The sequence below is a fragment of the Chaetodon auriga genome, chromosome 13 (assembly GCF_051107435.1).
Source record: "Chaetodon auriga isolate fChaAug3 chromosome 13, fChaAug3.hap1, whole genome shotgun sequence".
NCBI classification, from domain to species: Eukaryota; Metazoa; Chordata; class Actinopteri; order Chaetodontiformes; family Chaetodontidae; genus Chaetodon; species Chaetodon auriga.
In genome coordinates, this window is record NC_135086.1 from 21,339,430 (window position 1) to 21,359,154 (window position 19,725).

The following is a 19,725-nucleotide window of genomic DNA, read 5'->3' on the forward strand; positions in this document are numbered from 1 at the left end:
TGATCAGTTTTTTTTGTCCCCAGCTGTTGAAGTTCTCAAGTTGATTTATAAGATTAAAGGATTAAGAAAAACGGAGTAAACATAGGTGAATTTATGCCTGTATTTATTTATTTGTAAGTTTGCTACTTTATGAAGACACAGGAATAAGTACAGTATAGGGGAGGTGGCAACTTGGCAGAAGGGGAGAGATCGCTACTTAAAACTGTGCAGTGTGGTATCCATCGGATCAAAATTGCGTAGATCTTCCCGTCAAACATAGGACTGTTAAATAAGTCAGTTTCCACACTGCAGCATTTGTCTTTTAAAAAAAACATTCACAGCAGCATCACTCAACAAATTCTTAAACATATCAATTTTCTTCTATCAAATCTGCATTTAAATAAACTTGAATAATGTCAGTATTTTTTGATAAACACTGTGCAGGAGAAACTGTATCGCTGTGATAGCCACATTTCTGTGCTGTATCACAGGAGAACTGCTCTGTAAAAGTCTGTTCTTTTATTGTTGTAGTTACTCCTGTTTTTGTTTTTGACACATTCGACTATTGACTGACGCTTTATAGGTTGTCAACAAACAAAAAGACTCAGCCTGAGCTGTCCTGTAAATCAAGTTGATGTAGAGACATTGGAGCTCCCTTAATAGACATTGGCACTGCAAGTACTAAATAAAGTTGTGGTGTTTTGTCAAACTAACAAATCAATACTTCATTGCAAAACTTTGTTGCATACATGTGCATGACATCAGAACCACCCCCCCTCCATTTGTCTTCCTTTGTATAAATGCGTACAGTGTGGTCCAGACTGCTAAATATGTGCATCAGCATTGAGCAGTAATTGATGTTGCCTTTTCTGCACATGGACATTTTTCCAGCAGTTGGCGAGTGCAGCTTTAAGTCTTTTTTGCTTTTTCTCCTTATTTAACTCTTGCTGTCTTGTACAGTGTATCTGTTACAACCAGTGAATCAAAGAAAAATATCCACCATTCAAAATATTCTAACTATTGATTTTACTTAGTCAGCCATGTTAGCATGCAGACAGCCATCATATGGATATGTACTCTACAGATTGTGTTTGCTGGTGAAATAGTCTGCAGTGAAATTCTGAAAGCTACCAGTCACCATGTCAGATTGGTGTGGAGGTAATACTTGAGCTGAACATCTTCTTTCTGTTTTTAGGGTGAAGTGCTCTACAGAGTCCGTTGGAAGAATTACTGCTCTGATGATGACACGTGGGAGCCTGAGGCCCATTTAGAGGACTGTCGCGAGGTTCTCCTGGCTTTTAAGAAGTCTATGGCTGATGCTAAGGCCAAGAAAGATGCCGAAGCCAAGAAGAGCGTGGTAAGTCTGTGACAGTCAGGTATACATAATATTTCGGATATTGTATTCACCAGAATAATAGTATTGGTGTAGGTACACTCTTTTTACAAATATATTAAGACAGTCAGACACTTAGTGTATTTATTTTGTATTCCTCCTGTACTTATTGTAACAATCTGAGCCTGTCGGTGGCAAAACAAACACTAGTGGACACATATTGACGGTGCACAAACACTTGGGGGGATTACGTTGCAGCCCGTTTCGTGGCTGCTGGCTGGAGCACTGTCACTAAATACTGGAAAAAATTCTAAATTGATGTGTCCATTAGTCACTTGGACACAATAACATGGGTAAAAACACTCCATAATCAGATAATAAGTGTCTGAAATTCCTCTGGTTTGTTCAGGACATTGAAATCTTACACAACATGTGGACCGCACCAGTTGGAAGCTCAGTGCACACAGTCTTACTTTCACACAGCTCCATAGTGCTGCTAGAGGTCTGAAACTCCACAGGGAACCTTTAAGCCTGAAAACCAAAAATACTATGTATGATCTTAAAAAATGTGGCATTGCTTGTCCTGTTCTTTGTTTAGAAATTGCTGCCTACAAAGAGTGACGTGTTTGATGCTGACTCAGAGAGTGACAGTGACAAAGACCGTCCAGCTGAGGCGCCCCTCAAGAAGAAGAAAAAGACAAAGACTCGGGAAGAAGAAGTGGAATCACCTCCAAAGGAGAAAAAGAAGAAGAAGAAGAAGAAAGACAAACGGAAGGAGGAGTTCAGACCTCTACCAGCACCAGAGACAGATGAGGAAGAAGAGGAAGAAGAGACAGCTGCAACTCCACCCTCTCCTCCCAAGGAGAAAAAGACTGAATCAAAAAAGCGGCTGGTTGACTCTGAGGAGGAGGACGATGAGCCCGTTCCCTCCAAAAAACACAAAAAGGAAAAGGGAAAGGAGGGAGGGAAGCATAAGAAAGAAAAGGAAGAGGAGTGGAAGAAAAAGAAGACAAAGAAGGAAAGGAAAATTGACACATCTGAAGACGAGGCTGCTGCACCTCTGGAAGACGACCTGAGCGACGGCCCATCAGAATCCCAAACAGACGATGCTGCGTCAACGGATACTGCAGCAAAGTCCCCCGAAAAGGTACGTTTGGATGACAAATCCAAGCAAAAGAAGGGGAAATGGGAAGTAAAGCTGCAGGGCATTAAGGACCTCATCCATGACAAAAAGAACAGAAAGCCAGACAGCGCCCAGAAAGAAGGCAGCCTCCAAAAACTTAAGAGCCTAACTTCTAAAGGCAAGGAGGAGGCTGCCCCACTGTCAGACTCCAGTGATAGCTCCACACTACATAAGAAAGCCAAGAGCAAAGGGCAGGAGAGCACAACGGCACCACCCAAAGTCCCTTCGTCCACATCCTCCTCATCCTCCTCATCCTCTGTCACAGCAACTAGCAGCACCAAGGGTAAGGAGGATGAGGTGGCTAAAGAGGAGGTATTGGGACAGAAGGACGCCACAGGCTCCACTAACCTTTTTGAGAAGTTCCTGTTAAACTGCGAGGCCAAGGACCGCGCCCCCCGTAGGCAGCCAGTGCATCAGCCCCCCCCAGAAAAGACCAGTGGTGGTAGCAGCAGCAGCAGCAGCAGCAGCAACAACAGCAAACCCCCAAAGGTACAGTATTAGTGCTGTGCATGTATTTCCATTGATTTGCATCATATAGCATAACATGTTGGAGGGGATAATAGGGTACATGTTGATTTATCTTGCCAAAAGTGCAGGAAAATGTTTCTTAAAAAGATGTAATTGCTTCCTGTGCCTTTGTCTTTATTGTTGAGCTCCAACTCCACCCTTTATTGTTAAAGATGTAATAATACATATTCCTCCCATGCAAAGTTTCACAAACCTCTAGAAGGTCTGATTTACTGAGCAAATTGCTAAATTACTGTTAGAAAAAAGAAACCCAAGCTGGTTTCACAGTAAAGGGCTGCCATCACCTTCAGATTAAAATGTGGTTATTTGAATACACATGCAGAAAGTGTGAGCGGTAACTGAACACATGCCAGCATACTGTGAAGGTAGTTGTGGAATGGCACCAAAAACACCTGCAGGCATTATCAAGAATATTGTCCGATGTTTGTACAATTTCATCATTACTTTTGGTGGTCAAATGGAACAGAGTCTATACTTTATTTCCATGTTAACACATTTGATAGGCCTTTGCTTAATAAAACCTAAAAGAAGTCAAGACATGATATGACCACATTGACATGCTTGTCTTTTCAGAATATGTGAGACTTGTGTCAAATGTTGAACATCTCATTTCCCTTGGCCAGCATGAACATTTGCTCTATGTGATGAACCCTCTGCTCAGTGGTTTGCCAGAAATACTACAAGGTTTTAACATCTTGTGTTTTTTCTCAACTATAGTTAATAGGAAAAATTGAGAAGATCCCCAAGTCAAACAAAGATTCTCCAGCTCAGAAACCAGAGTCCAAGAAGACGGAGAAGACCAAGCAATCAGATGGTATGCACGATACACAGGCACAAAAAACACATGTAGAAAACATTTAGTTATTGAATGTGCTGAGTTTGAACATAGTCACATCAATGCAAATTGACGTCAGTTAAAGAGAAACCTAACACCAGGTGAAAACAAGCCAAATACAGAAATGGCCTGCATATGCGAAAATCAAAAAGTGTAGGAGTGATTTAGCCTCTTTGCATAGTGCTCCCATCTGCATGGACACCAGATTATACACCAGAAGAAGTTGTTTACATGCAAAACAAGTTGCTCACTAATCAAAACTGAAGATTTTTTAATGATATATGGCATGCTTGATCAGTTTATACATGACCCTGGATGTTTGTGTTATGCAGACTTCTATTTATTCATCAACAGAGCATCTGTAGCAAGTGCAAAGAGAGAGAACGGAGAGAGTGTGTATGTGTGTGGGGGTTTTGAATATTCGTGGGCAGTTCTCACTGAAACTATATCCTGTGTTCTCCTCAAGAGAAGCAATCCTCCCAGAGTCAGAGCCTCTGTTACTCTTTCCCTTAGACACAGTCATAAAAATCTCCTCTGCCACCTCCAACAAAGTTTTCAGTTCCATGGTTTGTGGTGAAGAAAACGTTAGACTTTTTTTTTTCTTCACCACAAACCATGGAAATGAAAACTATACTATAGCATCAGTGAGAATTACCCACGAATATTCAAAGCCTCAATACTTTCATACTGGAGTTGGCCGATGGGACGAATAGAGCGGTATTGGCTGAGTCCATTGCCTCCCCACCAACCCACCCACGCACCCAAATTATTTGCAGGTTGCAAGGTTTATTTTGACCAAACCAGAGCTGGTTGTGGAACAATGGAAAGACTAACTGAGACTGTTTTGTTGAGTTTTATTTTGTTACTGTCAAGTTTGAATAAAGTCTGTTTGATGAGGAGTCAAGTCAGTGAAAGAGAGAAACTTGGTTTTTCTGTTAAATAAGGAATATTATGTGAATATTTGTTTTCTCGACATTGTCCGTTTATTTTGTTTAATTATTAGACTAATAGTGAATAAATAATAAAAGACGGCACACAGGAACATGTTTGCGGCATTGTTGTTGTTCTTAGCAGGGATAGAGAACCGTCTGCCACTTCTGCATGCATTATGTGCTGTCATGTGACTCTCATCCACTGATTTAGAGTCCGATACAAAGCTCTCCATTTCCCAGTCGCCGTTGATCCAGTCCTGCATGTCAGTGGATCTTGCTGTCGTTACATGAGAGACATTCCCTTGCTTGGGCAGAGTGCAGCCTTTTCCTGTCCTGAAAAATAAATTAGTCATAAGCAGTTATGAGCAGTGAACAGTTATGAGCAGTTTTGTGGGGACCATTGGTTCAAACATCAGATTTGTGATATACCATTTTCCTTTGGCATATCTGGCACTCAACGTTTTGGGGGGTCATCTTTGCAGATTTTGCAATTGTTCCAGATGCTTGACTTTTTCAACATCTTACTAGCCTAGTTGTACAATGCATACAGGTAGCAGCCTCACAGTGCAACGTGGAAGCACTTGTGCTTCAAAAGGTACACAATAAATCCCAGGGGCATGTGGTTATGGTGCACAGGCATGGGCATTGGTTAAGGTGCTGCAATGTTACGGAAATTTCTATGTCAATCAGTGCCACAGGTGCAGGCTGCAGAAAAGAGGCTTAGTTGTTGTTTTCCTTTAACTGTCACTGATGTGAGCTTTTTGGGTCGTCGGGAAAGGCAACAACAGGAAGGAAGTACTGTGTTCTTTGCTGTGCCCTGAGGAAGAGAAACAAGACAATCCTTTAGTGCCAGTCTTACAATGAGCCTCTGTGCATAATCCCAGATCATCTCTGCTTCAGGGACTGCCATGACTGGCAGATGACTGGAGAAGCAGGGCAGGGGTTCAGTTAAATTGTCCTATATTTTCATGGAGATTATTAAATTGAAACACTTAATGGTAAATTGTCAAGATAAAAGAAAAACAATAGAGATATATAAAATCAGACAAAATAGGCCTAAAATTGCTACTGCAGAAAGAGGTTCACATTTAATCAGGCACAAAACATTTCCACAAGCAGCACATTTATGTACATATCTCATATCATTAATTTCTGGAGCAAAGAGAAAGTATCTTAAATCCAGCAAAGATTGTGCTCTTCTTTTTTTACCTCTATGGTCCAGCACCATGTCCCTGAATAACTTCAAACCTTTTCTTTCCCTTTCTTTTTCTGAGTGCTGTCACCACTTGACAACATGCCCACAATAGCCAGTGAGAAAAAAGTCTTTACCAAGCAGGAATGGGGAATGGCAACCATGAAGATAAAGCACACTGCTGTTTTCTATAGGTTTGATTGACAGCTGTGAAGGAGGATAAAAGGCTGTTTATGCTTTTTATCTTCCAAGAAATATGACAATGTCTCTTCTCCCTCTCTAGTCCCCAGGCCTGGCCAGAGTTATGGCTTCAACCTGGACAGTGATGAGAGGGAGGGAGAGGAATCTACAGCAAAGCAGAAGCCTGGAGAGGAACCCCGGGAGCGCAGGGAGAGGCCAGAGGAGACACAGCGGCCAGGCTGGGAGAGGAAAACCCCAACAGATGATAGGAGGAAGAGGCGAGAGGACAGTGAGCCCAGACTCTTCATGGCATGTGATGACAATCAGGACACCCAGGACCCAGCAGAGGGCGCTGACAAATCTGGTATGTTTCTGACTGGCCACTGAGCACATGCTGATTGTTGCTGTTTCCAAACATTTGAGTGGTGTTTCCCTCATAGATTTCCTTCTGCTCAGTTGAAATGTCAGTTTTTGGTCATTTTTTATGTGATCACAGTGAAACAACAATCAATAAATGAAGTTTGAAACATAAATGTGAGCATGATTTTCAGAGAGAATAAGAGGTCATTTAAATTGCAGTATGTGAGGTTTCAGTCTGCCAATTAATGCAGTATCTCTGTCTGCATTTTGTGTTGTAAAGACAAGGGCCAAGCCACTTTGAGTCTAGGAATGGACCTCAACCTGGACTGGATGACTCTGGACGATTTCCGGAAACATCTGAATGGGGAGGATGAGATCCTGTCAGGTCCACCCTTATCACCCAGTGAGTATTAACCTCTAAGACATTTGGCTGATGACTGTCTACTGACTGCTATTGCTATCCACACACATCAGTTTCAGAGTCTTTAGTATTTGTAATGTGGCCTATTTGAAGTATGAATAGAATATATGAGCGGGGTATAGACTATATAGATAGTGGGCCTAACTTACTGATTATGAACAATATGGAGCTGTAGAGAACTGTTGGCTTCCACCCACACCTCCTTCACCACATTGTTAAATCTGGATGAAGAGAAAACAAGGGCAAAATGAACAAGTTGAAGCACAACCATGATCCTTTTGAAGTTTCTTCCAGCTGATATCCAAAACGCACAGGTCTGATATGGTTCTTCTAGTTACAACGAGCCATGAGCTCTCACCCAAATGCAGTTCTATATGATGGGCAAGATTAGGAAGTAGCTCCAGATCATTTTGGGTTAGATGTGTATTCACCCTTTAGTGTAACTCCAGTCATCAAAATATTGTATAGTGACAATAGTTTAATAGAACTCAAATATTTGTGATTTTTTTTTTTTTTTTTTGGTCAAATGGATATTCAAATGAAAATAGCTCTGCCTGCTGTTGGAGAAAACTCATGAATAGGAGCTGTGGATGTAGCCAAAGTTTGCTTGAAGAATGTAATGCCTCTATTGCTGCTAATATATTACTATGCTAGCAGCTGTATCAGTGTGCCGTGGTGTCATTACAAGTATGCAATACATACAGTCTCTGCACTTGTTGTCCTATAATGCTGGCTGCCAGTTTACAGCTATTTTCTTTGAATGGTTTATGTAATGAATTGCCAGAATAAGCCCACCCTTGAAGTTGATGTTTTGTTCTTTATTTAGTTTTTGCTATTATTTATTTTTAAATAGATATTATATAACATGTATAAAGATTTTTGTCAGGATCTTCATGGATGTTTGATTGTGAGATCTATGAGGTGTACTTTCTTTAAACTTCATTTGGCTTTACCTTGTTCCTGTCAGGTGAGTTGCGGGATGCTGTGAAAAGTGGAGATTACATGGCTGTAAAATTGGCACTTAATTCCAAAGAGGACTACAATCTGGACCAGGAGGTATGTTCTCTCTCCTTTTAAAAGAGTTTATCTTAGTACATTTTATAAAACAAAACTTTCCTCCAAACCATCTGCTGACTAGCTTAGCCTTATTTTATTTTGTTTTATATGTATTTTTGATTTACATATATGTCAAGATTTGTGAGTCTTCAATTTCAAGTCAGAAACACATTTTACAAATTTTACAGCTCGCACCTTGGTTGTCCCCAGTGTGTATGTGTGTGAGTGTTTGTGCAGTCTGGTGTGAATTTTGTGGGTGATCAGTAAAACACAGTGCTATGTCTGTCACGAACAGTGCTAATATGGTCGACTTGCCCAGCCAAATCCTCTGCATTACAAAAACATGAACTGACAAAAAATAGCATTCATTAATTTATTAATTAAAATTGCACTTCATTTTGCAGAAGGACATACTTCAAACGTGATTTGATATAAACATCTGTGGGCCAGGAATTAAATATTTTAGCTGTCAACAAACTTCAAACTTCTTGAAAATGTCATGGTGCTACATAACACATAACAGATGAATGTAGACAAATTTTCTGTATCTGCTACAATTATCTGTTTATGACTAGACTTGATCAAATTTGGAACTTCTGGAACCTCTTCAAAATATCTTAGGAAAACCTCTGATAAAATTCCAAGTTACACAATACTATCTGCAGCAATGGAATATACTAAATAGCAAACATTAGCGAAATGGCTTATTAAGGCTACTTGATGTAGCAGAGACGAGTCCATTCTCTTAATTCAAAGGAACTGTGCACCAAGGAATCTCTCTTCAAGATCTACATCTTCAGGCTTTACTGTTTCATGTCTACTAATAATTCAACGCCACAAGATGTTTTTCACAACTCCAAAGCACCGTGGCTTCTGCAACAAGGTAAGAATATGGCCTCAAATATTCTCTTCTTTTTTTCATATTTGTTAAGCAATGACATAGTAGTGTGGAAATTTAGTACTGTAGTCATTTATTTAGATTTTTGTCTGTATTACATGAAGTAGGAACAACCTTGTGGTAATTAGTAGGTTTTAGAGTTAAATTATACCTAGAGTGTGTTGAGAATTAAAGAGCCATGTCACTTTTAACCTGAACTGTATTTTTTGTGGGCAAAATATGTAAAAAGATAATTAAATCCTCAGCTGAGGCCTGTGTCATGAAATCTTACTGCCTCTCTCTGTCAGATTACTCACTGCTCTTAGCATCTTAAGTTAAGATGACTTATTGTATCAACCATAAATAGTTTAAAATGACACTTTAATGTATGTGTAATTGAACAATGGTAACTTGGAGCTAATATTATCAAGCCATCATTATATATCCATCATAATGTCTGCACATAAGAGACTGGTATCATCCTTCTTTACAGTGAACAACCCAATGGAAGAAGACCCCGAACACATGAAGGACAAGATGAACTCTTTTGAAGCAGGTACATACTGTATATGCCTTCAGAACATGTATCATCCTCATGATCATAGCACACCATGTGTAGCCACCGTGCCCCAGTAAATATAAATATCATATATTCAGGATCTTTTTTTTTCCTAGCCATATTGAAGACATGTTAAATCACCACTCATAGATTTAATTGTTAAAAAAACACAGCTATGCTTAGCCAAAATATTTTGTATATGCCATCAAAAGTAACATAATTGTTTGTTTTGATTGCAAGCCATGAATGTAGGTCTAGTGCATATTTTGTTCTCTCCATGTAGCCTGTCATCCAACACCCCATGATTACGTATACTTGGTTAGACAATTACAATGTCAAAACGCTGCTTGATCCAATAAAACCATTAACTATTCTCGAATGGGTCACATGTGGTTTTTGTACTGGAGATTTGAGAGGTGTCAGGGGTTTTTTATACTGATGTTGGGCCCAAAAGTGATGTGTGGCCATCACATTGACTTCTGTTTGAATGAGCCTGGATCTTGATGGGGCATTGCCAAGGTGCTGATGCGTTAAACAGCAGTTGAAAATGTGCAAAGGATTTTTAACAAGAAATACCATGAAAACATTACCCAATTTTCACCACCACTGAACAACCAAAATTCAAACCAAATTTTAGCTTTTTTAAAATTTCTTATAGGTCTGTGTTTGAAGTTCACTCAGTCAAATTATTCACAAGGTCTGATTTGGCGATGAGTCTTACTTATACTTGTTCTTTTGCAGGCTTGTACTATTGATGAGACGAAGTCATTTGAAGGAGAGAGGAGCTTGATTGAAGAGAGAAGTTCGAGTGATGCTTTTAGGTTAACTTCTAACCTTGACAGTGCACGAAATGAAGAGGGTACTCCAAGAGTAGAAGAGATTACCCCACAAGAGTTGGATGGTCCAAAAGATGGTGAAAAAATGTCAAGCTGCCCTGCCAGTACAAACACTGAGCAACTGACAGTGAGGGAACATGAAAAGATCCAAAAATATGGGAGAGATGTAACTGAATCCAGAAACACTGCTTGTGACTCAGCTACCATGCAGGAAGGTCAAGGAGAGGAAGACCAGAAGCAAGCACATGAACACAAGATGTCAGCCGACACAACAGGTGGTTTACCAAGTAAAATGGGTTTGAACTTTGATTATTCAAATCTCAACAGAAATGCAGAAGGGATACTGACAAGGGATGATGACAATCCAAAACAAACGGGCATAGCTAACAAACAAAGTTCCCCTGAGGAAGCAGATTACTCAAGCGATGAGGCAGAGGATGCGGTGACAGGTCAATCAGATAGCACCGATCAAGTTGTGTTCAATTTGGTCGCAAAGGATATTCCTAAAACACAACAGCGGCGCAGAAGAACTGTGGAGAGAAAACCAACACGATCCAGTTTAAGGACCTGTAAGAAAGTGCTTGAAACAAAACCTAGCATACTGGATGATGAAAAGAAAGAGCCCTGCAAAAAGCACTTCTGTTTATATTGCAAAATGGCTTTTACCCAACTTGCAAAGCATTTGGAAAGGAAACATGCAGAGGAAACAGATGTTGCCCATGCAATACACTTTCCCAAAGGTTCCAAAGTCAGACAGACCTTGCTTGACCAAATTCGCAATAAAGGAGATTATGAACATAACTTCCAAGTTCTCAAAAGTGGCGAGGGGGAAATCGTCACGAAGAAGCAGGTAAAAAATCCCAGCGTATCTGTTCGTGACTTTCTGCCTTGTCAGCACTGCTTTGCTTTTTACCGCAAAACTGATTTATGGAGACATGAGCGGTCATGCAAGGCCAGAAAGGGAGATCAAAAATCTGGTGAAAGGACAAAAAGAAACAGAGTCCACAGTGCCTCCTCCCAGCTACTTCCAATGTCAGAGTTCTTAACTGGAGGCTGTGAGGAAATCATCCACATTATGCATCAAGATGACATCTCCAGACATATCAGAAATGACCCACTTATTTGTAAATTTGGCAATGCATTGTCTGTTAAGTATGATCATGACAAGTCTCAGTTTGCTTATATCGCACAAAAGATGAGAGAACTGGGTAGATTTGTGCTCGCTGTAAATGAGCTGGACAAGAGTGTGAAGTACTTGCATGAAGTATGTTTACCATCCAGATTTGAATTAGCAGTTCAAGGGGCCAAAAAACTTAGTGGTTTTGATCCCAGTTCCAGTAAGTTTAAAACCTTTTCCCTTGTCTCAAAGATTGGTTACTCTTTGAAACGAGCTGCAGAAATAGCTTTTGGGGAAAGTCGCATGACAGAGGACAGTGAAACTGAAAGTGAAGTGAAAAAGTTCATACAGCTTCTTGATACAAAATGGAATGAGTGTTTTTCTCGCAAAGCTCTTGCATTATCTCTTAAGCAAGAAGTCAAGAAAGTGGAAGTAGACAAATCAACTGTGACAGAAGATTTGATAAAACTCCACAGGTTTATCACAGGGGAAGAAGAGGAAGCCAGGAAGGAGCTGAAAGAAAATCCTAGTTTGTCAACATGGAAAAAGCTCAGTGAGGCCACTCTAGCAGATGTTTGTCTGTTTAACAGAGGAAGGGTAGGAAATATTGGTAGAATGCTCTTGCAAACTTACACTCGCAAACAGAGTAAGGCAGCATTTGTGCCCTCTGCAGATCAAATAAGGAAAAGCACAAAATTGGAGCTGGACCTTGGTGCCAATTTCACCAGGCTGGAATTGGAAGGTCAGTATGGAAGGAACATGCTGGTTCTGCTAACAGAAAGGATGGTTTTGTCAGTCGACTTGCTCATTGAAAATCGAGAACAAGCAGGTGTGTCAAAAACAAACCCATACCTGTTTGCAAGGACTGAAGGTCCATCCTTCATCAGAGGATTAGACTGTTTCCGAAGGTCTGCAATGGAATGTGGAGTTAAAAACCCAGAAGCACTTCTGTCCTCATCATTAAGAGAGCAAATTGCCAGCTGTTGGCAGCTAATGAGTCTCAATGAACACGAATTGGATCAAGTGGCCAAGCTGGTGGGAAGGAGCAGCCAGGAGTGTTACAGGCTCTCACAAAGTGCATCAGAGCTGGAGGAAGTGAGCAAACAACTTCTCAAGATAGATCGAACACTGCCATCAGGTCTACCCAGCACTGCTAAAGATGGTGAGTACCATTTGCTCCGTTGGATCTTGTTGCATTAATGTGTTCTTTGATTACAAATGTTGGATGGCAAATAGTCTACAATTTAAGTTCACTTTTTCAGCCTTTATTTTGACATATTGAGGTAAAGACCTCATTAACGATACACCAAGTTTAAAAAGAAAAAAAACAGCAAAAGGTTGGAGACACCAACAAAGACAAATGGGAAGCTAAAGCCAAATCAGTAAAATAATAAATCCATAAAAATAAATAAACAGTTAAAATTGAAAGTGAATGAATCAAGTAAAACAAGAACACCTGAAGGTGAAACAAGAAAAGATTAAAAATACGAATTGCCCGAAGAATAAAAATGAGGTAAGATTTAGATTGTTCTGTGTGTTAATCTAGGTTGCAGGTGCACAGTGAGAAAAAACGGATTTTCCAAGTTCAGCAAAAGCACGTTCAATAAGGGTCCACATTAAAAGACAGCAAAGAAGTAATGTAAGGGGGGAAAAGACAGTAAGGGCCCTATAAATGAATAAAACTCAGTGTCTATAATGCCTCATAAAGAGAGAGGGCCACCTTAACATGCAGCTCACAATGATGAGTATTAGAATTATCACCAGTGATAAATCTTAGTGTAGTGTTAAAAGCATCCAGGGGTTTCAGAGGCACAACTGAAGTATGCATCTATAAAATGTGACCATAATCCAAGACTGACAGGCAAGCTACCTCAATTAGCACCTTTCTAAAGTGCACAGGAAGACGTGTTTTATTCCTATAGATGCTCACCACGTAAGTTATGATATTTTAAAAAAAAGTTACCTTCTCATTGATAGATACTGTCAATGAAGATACTTGTACTCTATGACTCTTTTAATATTTTTACCATTCTTAGTTGAGATGACGAGATTATCATAATTGATATTTTCAGCTCTGGTGCAAAGCATAAGTTTGGTTTTGCCCGCATTAATAACTATTGTATGATTACCAAGTGCAGATTCTAAGTCAGCGAAGCAGTGTTGAAGGGATTTAACAGCAGAATGCACATTATCTCAATACAGTATAAAACAAATGTATATTAGATGTGCATTAAACCCATTTACAGAAGAAGCAACATCATCAGTATGAGGAGTGAACAGAACAGGCCTCAGGATTGAGCCCTGAGTGATACCTTTTACAATTTGTACAAGTTAAGATTTAACATTTCTAATCACGACACTGATTTCAAAATGTCCATGAGGTAATGCTGAAACCATTTATAAGGACTTTCATCAAATTCAATATTGTGAAGCATTTTTAAAAGACAGCATTATCAAGTGTATTAAATGATTTAGCTGGATGTGAATATGATTTGAGAATTAAAAAGAAATCATTATTAGCTTTAGCCTTTCTTATTTCAGATGTGCATTTGTTCCTAAGTTGCCTAAAAGCAAGCCAGTGACCTGGGTCCCTGGTACACCAAACAAGAGCCCAAGTTTTATGTCTCTTTATAGGTCTTTATTTACTAGAACTGGAACTTTCAACTGTATCTCACAAAGTCTTCATCAGCAGATGAAGTTGACAATATATCAAACAGTCTTGGAAACATCAATTGACAAAACAAAATCTTGCTTTTTCCATGGTCAAAATCGAGCTGCCATGCCCTGCAGCTAACATTGATTAAACATTTTATATTGATACTATTGCATTTTGAAGTCAATGAAGATTGTATGTCTCTTATATAACCACAATTCTCTACACTTTTTATCTTAGGAACTGTACAGAAGCCTGCTTTGAAGAGAAGACCTTGGAGTGAGAAGGAGCAGGCTGCAGTGAAGCGTTACTTGTGTGAATTTATCACGACAATGAAGGTTCCAGGCAAAAAGGAGTGTAATGCTTGCATAGCTGCTGAACCAGATCTTGGTGGAAGATCTTGGACAGATGTCAAAAACTATGTACACAACACACTACAGACAATACGGAGGAGAAATAACCAGCAAAACACTGAAGGAAATGTAAATGAGAGTCCAGAAGCTGGAGTCCAAACCACAAAGAAAGATTTGGAAGATGCAAACATTGTCTGTAGTATGACAACAGTGCATGCAGATCACCTGAGAGAAAGTTCAAATTGTTGTATGACAATGGCACCGCCAACCAGCTTAAGAGAGTCATCAACACCATTCCCCCAAGAGATGACTTCAAGTTATGCAACCTTGTGTTCCACTACTACAGATATGGTCCACACGAGCCAGCCATTGATTTCTACTTTCACACCACTGAATGCTACTGATACACAAGTGGTTCCTACATTTACTCCACACAACACTACAAATGCACTAATGCCTCCTGCATACACATCAGAGAACATAATTATGCCAATGTCTCCTCCTTATTCACAGAATGCCACAAGTATGCCACCCCCTTCAGTGTATGCACCACAGGACACTACGACTTCATCAATGATCCCTAATTTTAGCACCCTTAATGCTCCAAGTACCTCAATGGTGCCTACTTTCACGTCACTGAATACTCCAAGTTCACCAATGGTCCCTCCATTCTCAACACTAAATGACAGAAGTAGGCCTATCATTTCTTCATTCACACCTCTGAACCATTCAAACGCACCAGCTTACCCCACAAATCCACCTAGGGCCCCTACAACTGCACAGGTTGTCCCAACAATCCATCGACCCAGTGTTCCTGACAGAACACTCGTGGTACAGGAAAGTACACCCATGTCCTCTATAATCACTCCAGCTGTCAAGCCTCAGAAGAGAAACAAGAGGTTGTGGAGTGAGGAGGAGCAGGCCGCGGTGAGACGGCAGCTCGGAGACTTCTGTAAACTGGTAAAAGTACCAGGCAAAAAGGATTGTGATGCATGTTTAGCTGCTGAACCTGCCTTGAACAGCAGAACATGGAGGGAAGTCAAATATTTTGTACATAACTCAATTCAGTCGATGAAAAGAAGAGGGCATCCAGTCGCTTCCAAACAAGGTGGAAGACAGGAACCAGAGATTCATACTCCAAGCACGGAGTGGGATGGTCCCGTTTATCTGTCCCTGTAAATATTTGTAATGAACTTGCTAGAAAACAATAAGTGATCAGTGAGAAGTGCGTGAGGGCTGTGGCTTTAACCTCAAATTGTATGGGGCTTAAGAATTCAACGGATGTAAATTGTACTGTCAGTGAATCTTGGTCTCAGTCAAGTCCTGCCTTTCTTTTAGTCACACTTTTTAAGAAGTTCCTGAGAAACTCAGAATCAAGCTCACTGGACCAAGCTCTTGCATGAATATACACAAAATACATAAGTGGAAATGAGGACGTTTAAACTGTAGCTTTGACTCTGAAAAAGCGGATATTAATGTTTAATATGGTTAGATTGCGTATATGTATGTAACATAGTCAGATATGTAACACTGTCACTTTGTCAGATCATTGCAGGTTATCTCTATAAATGTTCAAGTTTTAGATGTGTGATTATTTAGGAAATGTGAATCTCATTTTTGCCAGGATTTTCAACCTGCCACGAGTAATTTCTGTGGCAATTAGCCACTGTGGCACCCAAACACACTTTCACAATTTCAAACACAATATTTGTGAAAATGGTGAAAGCTTTCACAATTGTCTGGGACTCCTCAGCCACCGTGGCCAGGGCATTTCCCACCCTGCACTGGGCAAAGGTAGCCTCAGTGTCTGTACATTTCTAGAGGGATTTTTACTCTTACTTACTTCAAAACTTACTTGGACATCTATCTTTCTGCCTGTACTGTTTTCAGTAGCATTTTTATGAATTTTGATTATCAAAACAGAAATGGAAACCTACCAGCAAATCTTTGCAGCCACTCCCTCCAACATTATAGGTGTGCATTGACTTGCTTTATACAACTCCCAAATGCCTGGCCCAGATGGATTGTATTCTTGCTTTAGCCAGTAGCCTGTATTGTAGAAGGCCCCTGATAGCCTGCAGCAGTAATGGTATACCTTCCTTGCTGATGTTAGAGACTTAGGAGCTGATTGTGTATACCTCTCACTTAAATATTGAAAACATTTTTTTTTCTTTGAGGGTCCTGTCGATAAGTGTTCATGATGGTCTTTTATGTGATAGTTTTTTTTCTTGTGTATTAATAAGCTGCCACAAGATTTGGTTGTATTTTTTTATCACTATACAGTAACTGTAGAACATTTTAGTACTTTATTACTTCAGCACTCTAATTTGCATCATTTGCATCACTTTGTTTTTAAGCATTTATTATCTGGATGTTTGTGACATTAATATCCAGTTGTGAAGATCAGACTGCCTTATGTTGATTTCATTTTATTTTTACTTTTTTTTTTTTTTTTACTGTGTAACTTTTTTTTCCTCATTTATGTTGATTGTATCCCACGCGTAGTGTAGTAACTACAAATGTGATAGATTTTGTGAGCTGGCCGGTAAACCAACAAATGATTTTTGTTGTTGGCTTTTAGTGTTATTACAAAAGTTTATACATGACAAAACTTCAAAACAAGATCAAAGTGAAAGACATCCCTTTACATTAAATATGAAGGGATGGGCATAGCTTTTTTGAAGTCTTGATGAAAAAGTCATTTTCCTTCATTTTTTATTTAATTTTTTTCTTTTTTTGGTTGCATACAAACCTTGTTGAAGGTTTCAAATAGTACTGACTTTATGAATATTTACTAATAGCAGACTGCTGGTCACAGGGTTTGTGACTGGAGTCCAGGCTCAACGGGGTCGTCCCATTTTAGTTTCAAAAATTGGTCACCACAGTGTTTGTTTTGCACAAAGGGTGTGGACCACCTGTTGTTGGGTAGGGTCACTGCAAACTGTAGATGTCTTCATCAGCATCTACAGTAATTTTAACAGTTTTCTTTGTAATCAAAAGGTGCACAAGTTATGGGTAAGAGTTCCAGATAGCACTGCTGCTATTTGTCATGGACAAAAGTTTTTGTGTTATCCTCAGTAGCAGCTGTAGTGAACCTATGTAGAGTAATGAGTGTTCTCCCTTTCATACCAAAGCAATTAGTGTCAAACACATAAAGCCCTGACTGTGAGCAGGGTTGCAGACCTGGACTAGAAAAACCATGTTAACTCATTCACACCAACGGAAAACACTTTTTCCCATATCGTTGGTTCCTTGTGAAAGGGGTATGTATGTGTCGCAGTGTATATACACTAATGAGGGTCACACCCCGCATACATCAGTGCTTGGAAAATGAATCTGCTCAAGGTCTACAAATGATAAATGATCATTCAGACGCTACCATTGCTGTTTAGTGTTGCGAAGTAAAACATTTTTTGTCTGTATATTAGATAGCTTTCTTTCATTGCTATTGTATAAGCACACAGTGCGTGTTACTCTTTTCATCCTGGTGCAATTACAATGCCTTCAGTTAATGCTTCTTATCAAGTATTGTAAGGAATTTATGACTTCTGCTTGTACAATAAAATCCTCCTTGGCTTAAGAAAGGTTTTGTTGTTATGAAAAAGACATTGTGTATTTGTGCATAAAGTGTTGTATGTTGAAGTTTTTGTGTTTTTATCCAATTCCCCAAAGTGTCAAAGGTGACTGTTTAATTGATACCAATTCCAAAGTGTTGTATGAATTTTTATGCAAGACTTCAGTATTTACCATCATGCTAGTGGCTCTATGAGGTTATTCTTAAGTGCAGCGATGGTTCAATCAAAATACCATTTTCAGCTGTAACATTAGCCATGTTAACTCCTTCGTTTAGTGTTTTGGTTTGCTAATATTTCCTAAATAGCAATAAACTCAACATACAGCTGAGGCTGTATGGATGGTGGTAGATGAAAGAGCAGAGGATCAAACTTTTTACAGAAAATTTATTCTTAAGGTGTGTATCAATCTTCATGGCAAACCACCCAACAGTTGAGTTATTTCAATGAAAACAAAATGTCAACCTCACACATCATCATCATCACATCATTGGAAAGTCATGAAGAGTACAACATCTGGGCAGCATGAATGTCAAATGAATGTACAAAATTTGGTGCTCATCCATCTAGTAGGTGTTGAGATATTTCACTGAATAATATTTTGACCTGCTGATGGCTCATGCTGGTATGTAGCTGACACATTGCAAGTACTAAATAACCTGTAGACTAGAAAGTGCGGTTGGTGTGTATATGTGTTAGCCCTGTGAGACTGACTGCCTGTCCAGAGTGAACCAGGCATCTGGTCTGATGTCAGCTGAGATTGGCTGCTGCCGTCTGCCAGCCTGCGAATCACAATTCACAATTACTGTGGCTATTTGGAATAGCTCTGATATCTATAACAAAGCTGCTCAAACCGTCTGTTTTTTGTTTTGTTTGTGTGTGTGTGTGTGTGTGTGTACAATCATTATTTTATACCATTTATGCAGAAACAACAACACATTGTCTCACACATCTGTTTCCGCTCAGGGACTAATGGAAAATTATTCAAATACGCACATTTATTCACAATTCATACATCATCTGCAGATGCTGACTGAACTGAATAATCTTCCTCAAATACAGTTATAAACTATGAGGTCTTGAAACAGTGAAGAGTAATTACTGTATTATGACACTTATCCGTCTTACCGATGGACTCCCCAGTCTGGGACATTTTAGAATCAGCATTGCTGTGACAAGATGCCAATTTCCTCAACCTCAGGCAAGTATGCAGCGTGCAAGTGCAGGGCGAACGTCATGCTTAATAGCTTAACATGTAGCATATTACCAGGAATGTCTCATCACAAACTCGGCAGTGCTGGCCATGGTGTGCACGTCCTTTATCTGAAAGATGTGGATGTGATTGCAGAGAGGTTGCACGGTGTTTTCTGAGGGCCACAGAGAAAATAGCAGAATTGGAAAAAACCTTGTAGAAATGTTTTAGGGATTCCCATCCTTCAACTGTAATAAATTACAGACTGTTAATCAAGATCCAAAGCAGGTCAGTGAGAATATTTCCCCATTCTTTCGTGACATTGTAGCTTTGTTTCTGTTTGTTCTTCCACAGGATGTCAGTGGTATGTCCCTGAGCATGCTTGCAGCCGCGGGGGGGCAGGACGACATCCTCAGGTTGCTGATAAAGAAGGGGGTGAGGGTGAATGGGCGACAGAAGAACGGCACCACAGCCCTGATGCATGCCGCTGAAAAGGTAACGCAGCCTCACCTAAGATGAGGATGTGATGTTGGACACTGAGATAGAGATCTCAGACATTTCCCTCAG

At 39.8% G+C, this 19,725-nt stretch overlaps 1 protein-coding gene across 2 annotated transcripts in view; it reads left to right on the forward strand.

Moving 5' to 3' along the window:
* Positions 1-19,725, forward strand: part of mphosph8 (M-phase phosphoprotein 8) — a 30,927-nt gene that overhangs the window by 1,186 nt on the left and 10,016 nt on the right. The window contains exons 2-9 of one of the 2 annotated variants that reach the window (XM_076747662.1): positions 1,175-1,336; positions 1,911-2,984; positions 3,741-3,837; positions 6,266-6,526; positions 6,803-6,925; positions 7,911-7,999; positions 10,177-12,550; positions 14,282-17,978. In XM_076747662.1, the coding sequence (XP_076603777.1) occupies positions 1,175-1,336; positions 1,911-2,984; positions 3,741-3,837; positions 6,266-6,526; positions 6,803-6,925; positions 7,911-7,999; positions 10,177-12,550; positions 14,282-15,573 (5,472 nt within the window). In that variant the 3' untranslated portion in view covers positions 15,574-17,978. Of the gene's footprint in view, positions 1-1,174; positions 1,337-1,910; positions 2,985-3,740; positions 3,838-6,265; positions 6,527-6,802; positions 6,926-7,910; positions 8,000-10,176; positions 12,551-14,281; positions 17,979-19,512; positions 19,654-19,725 lie in introns of those variants that run through there. The other variant, XM_076747663.1, reaches the window with a different exon arrangement.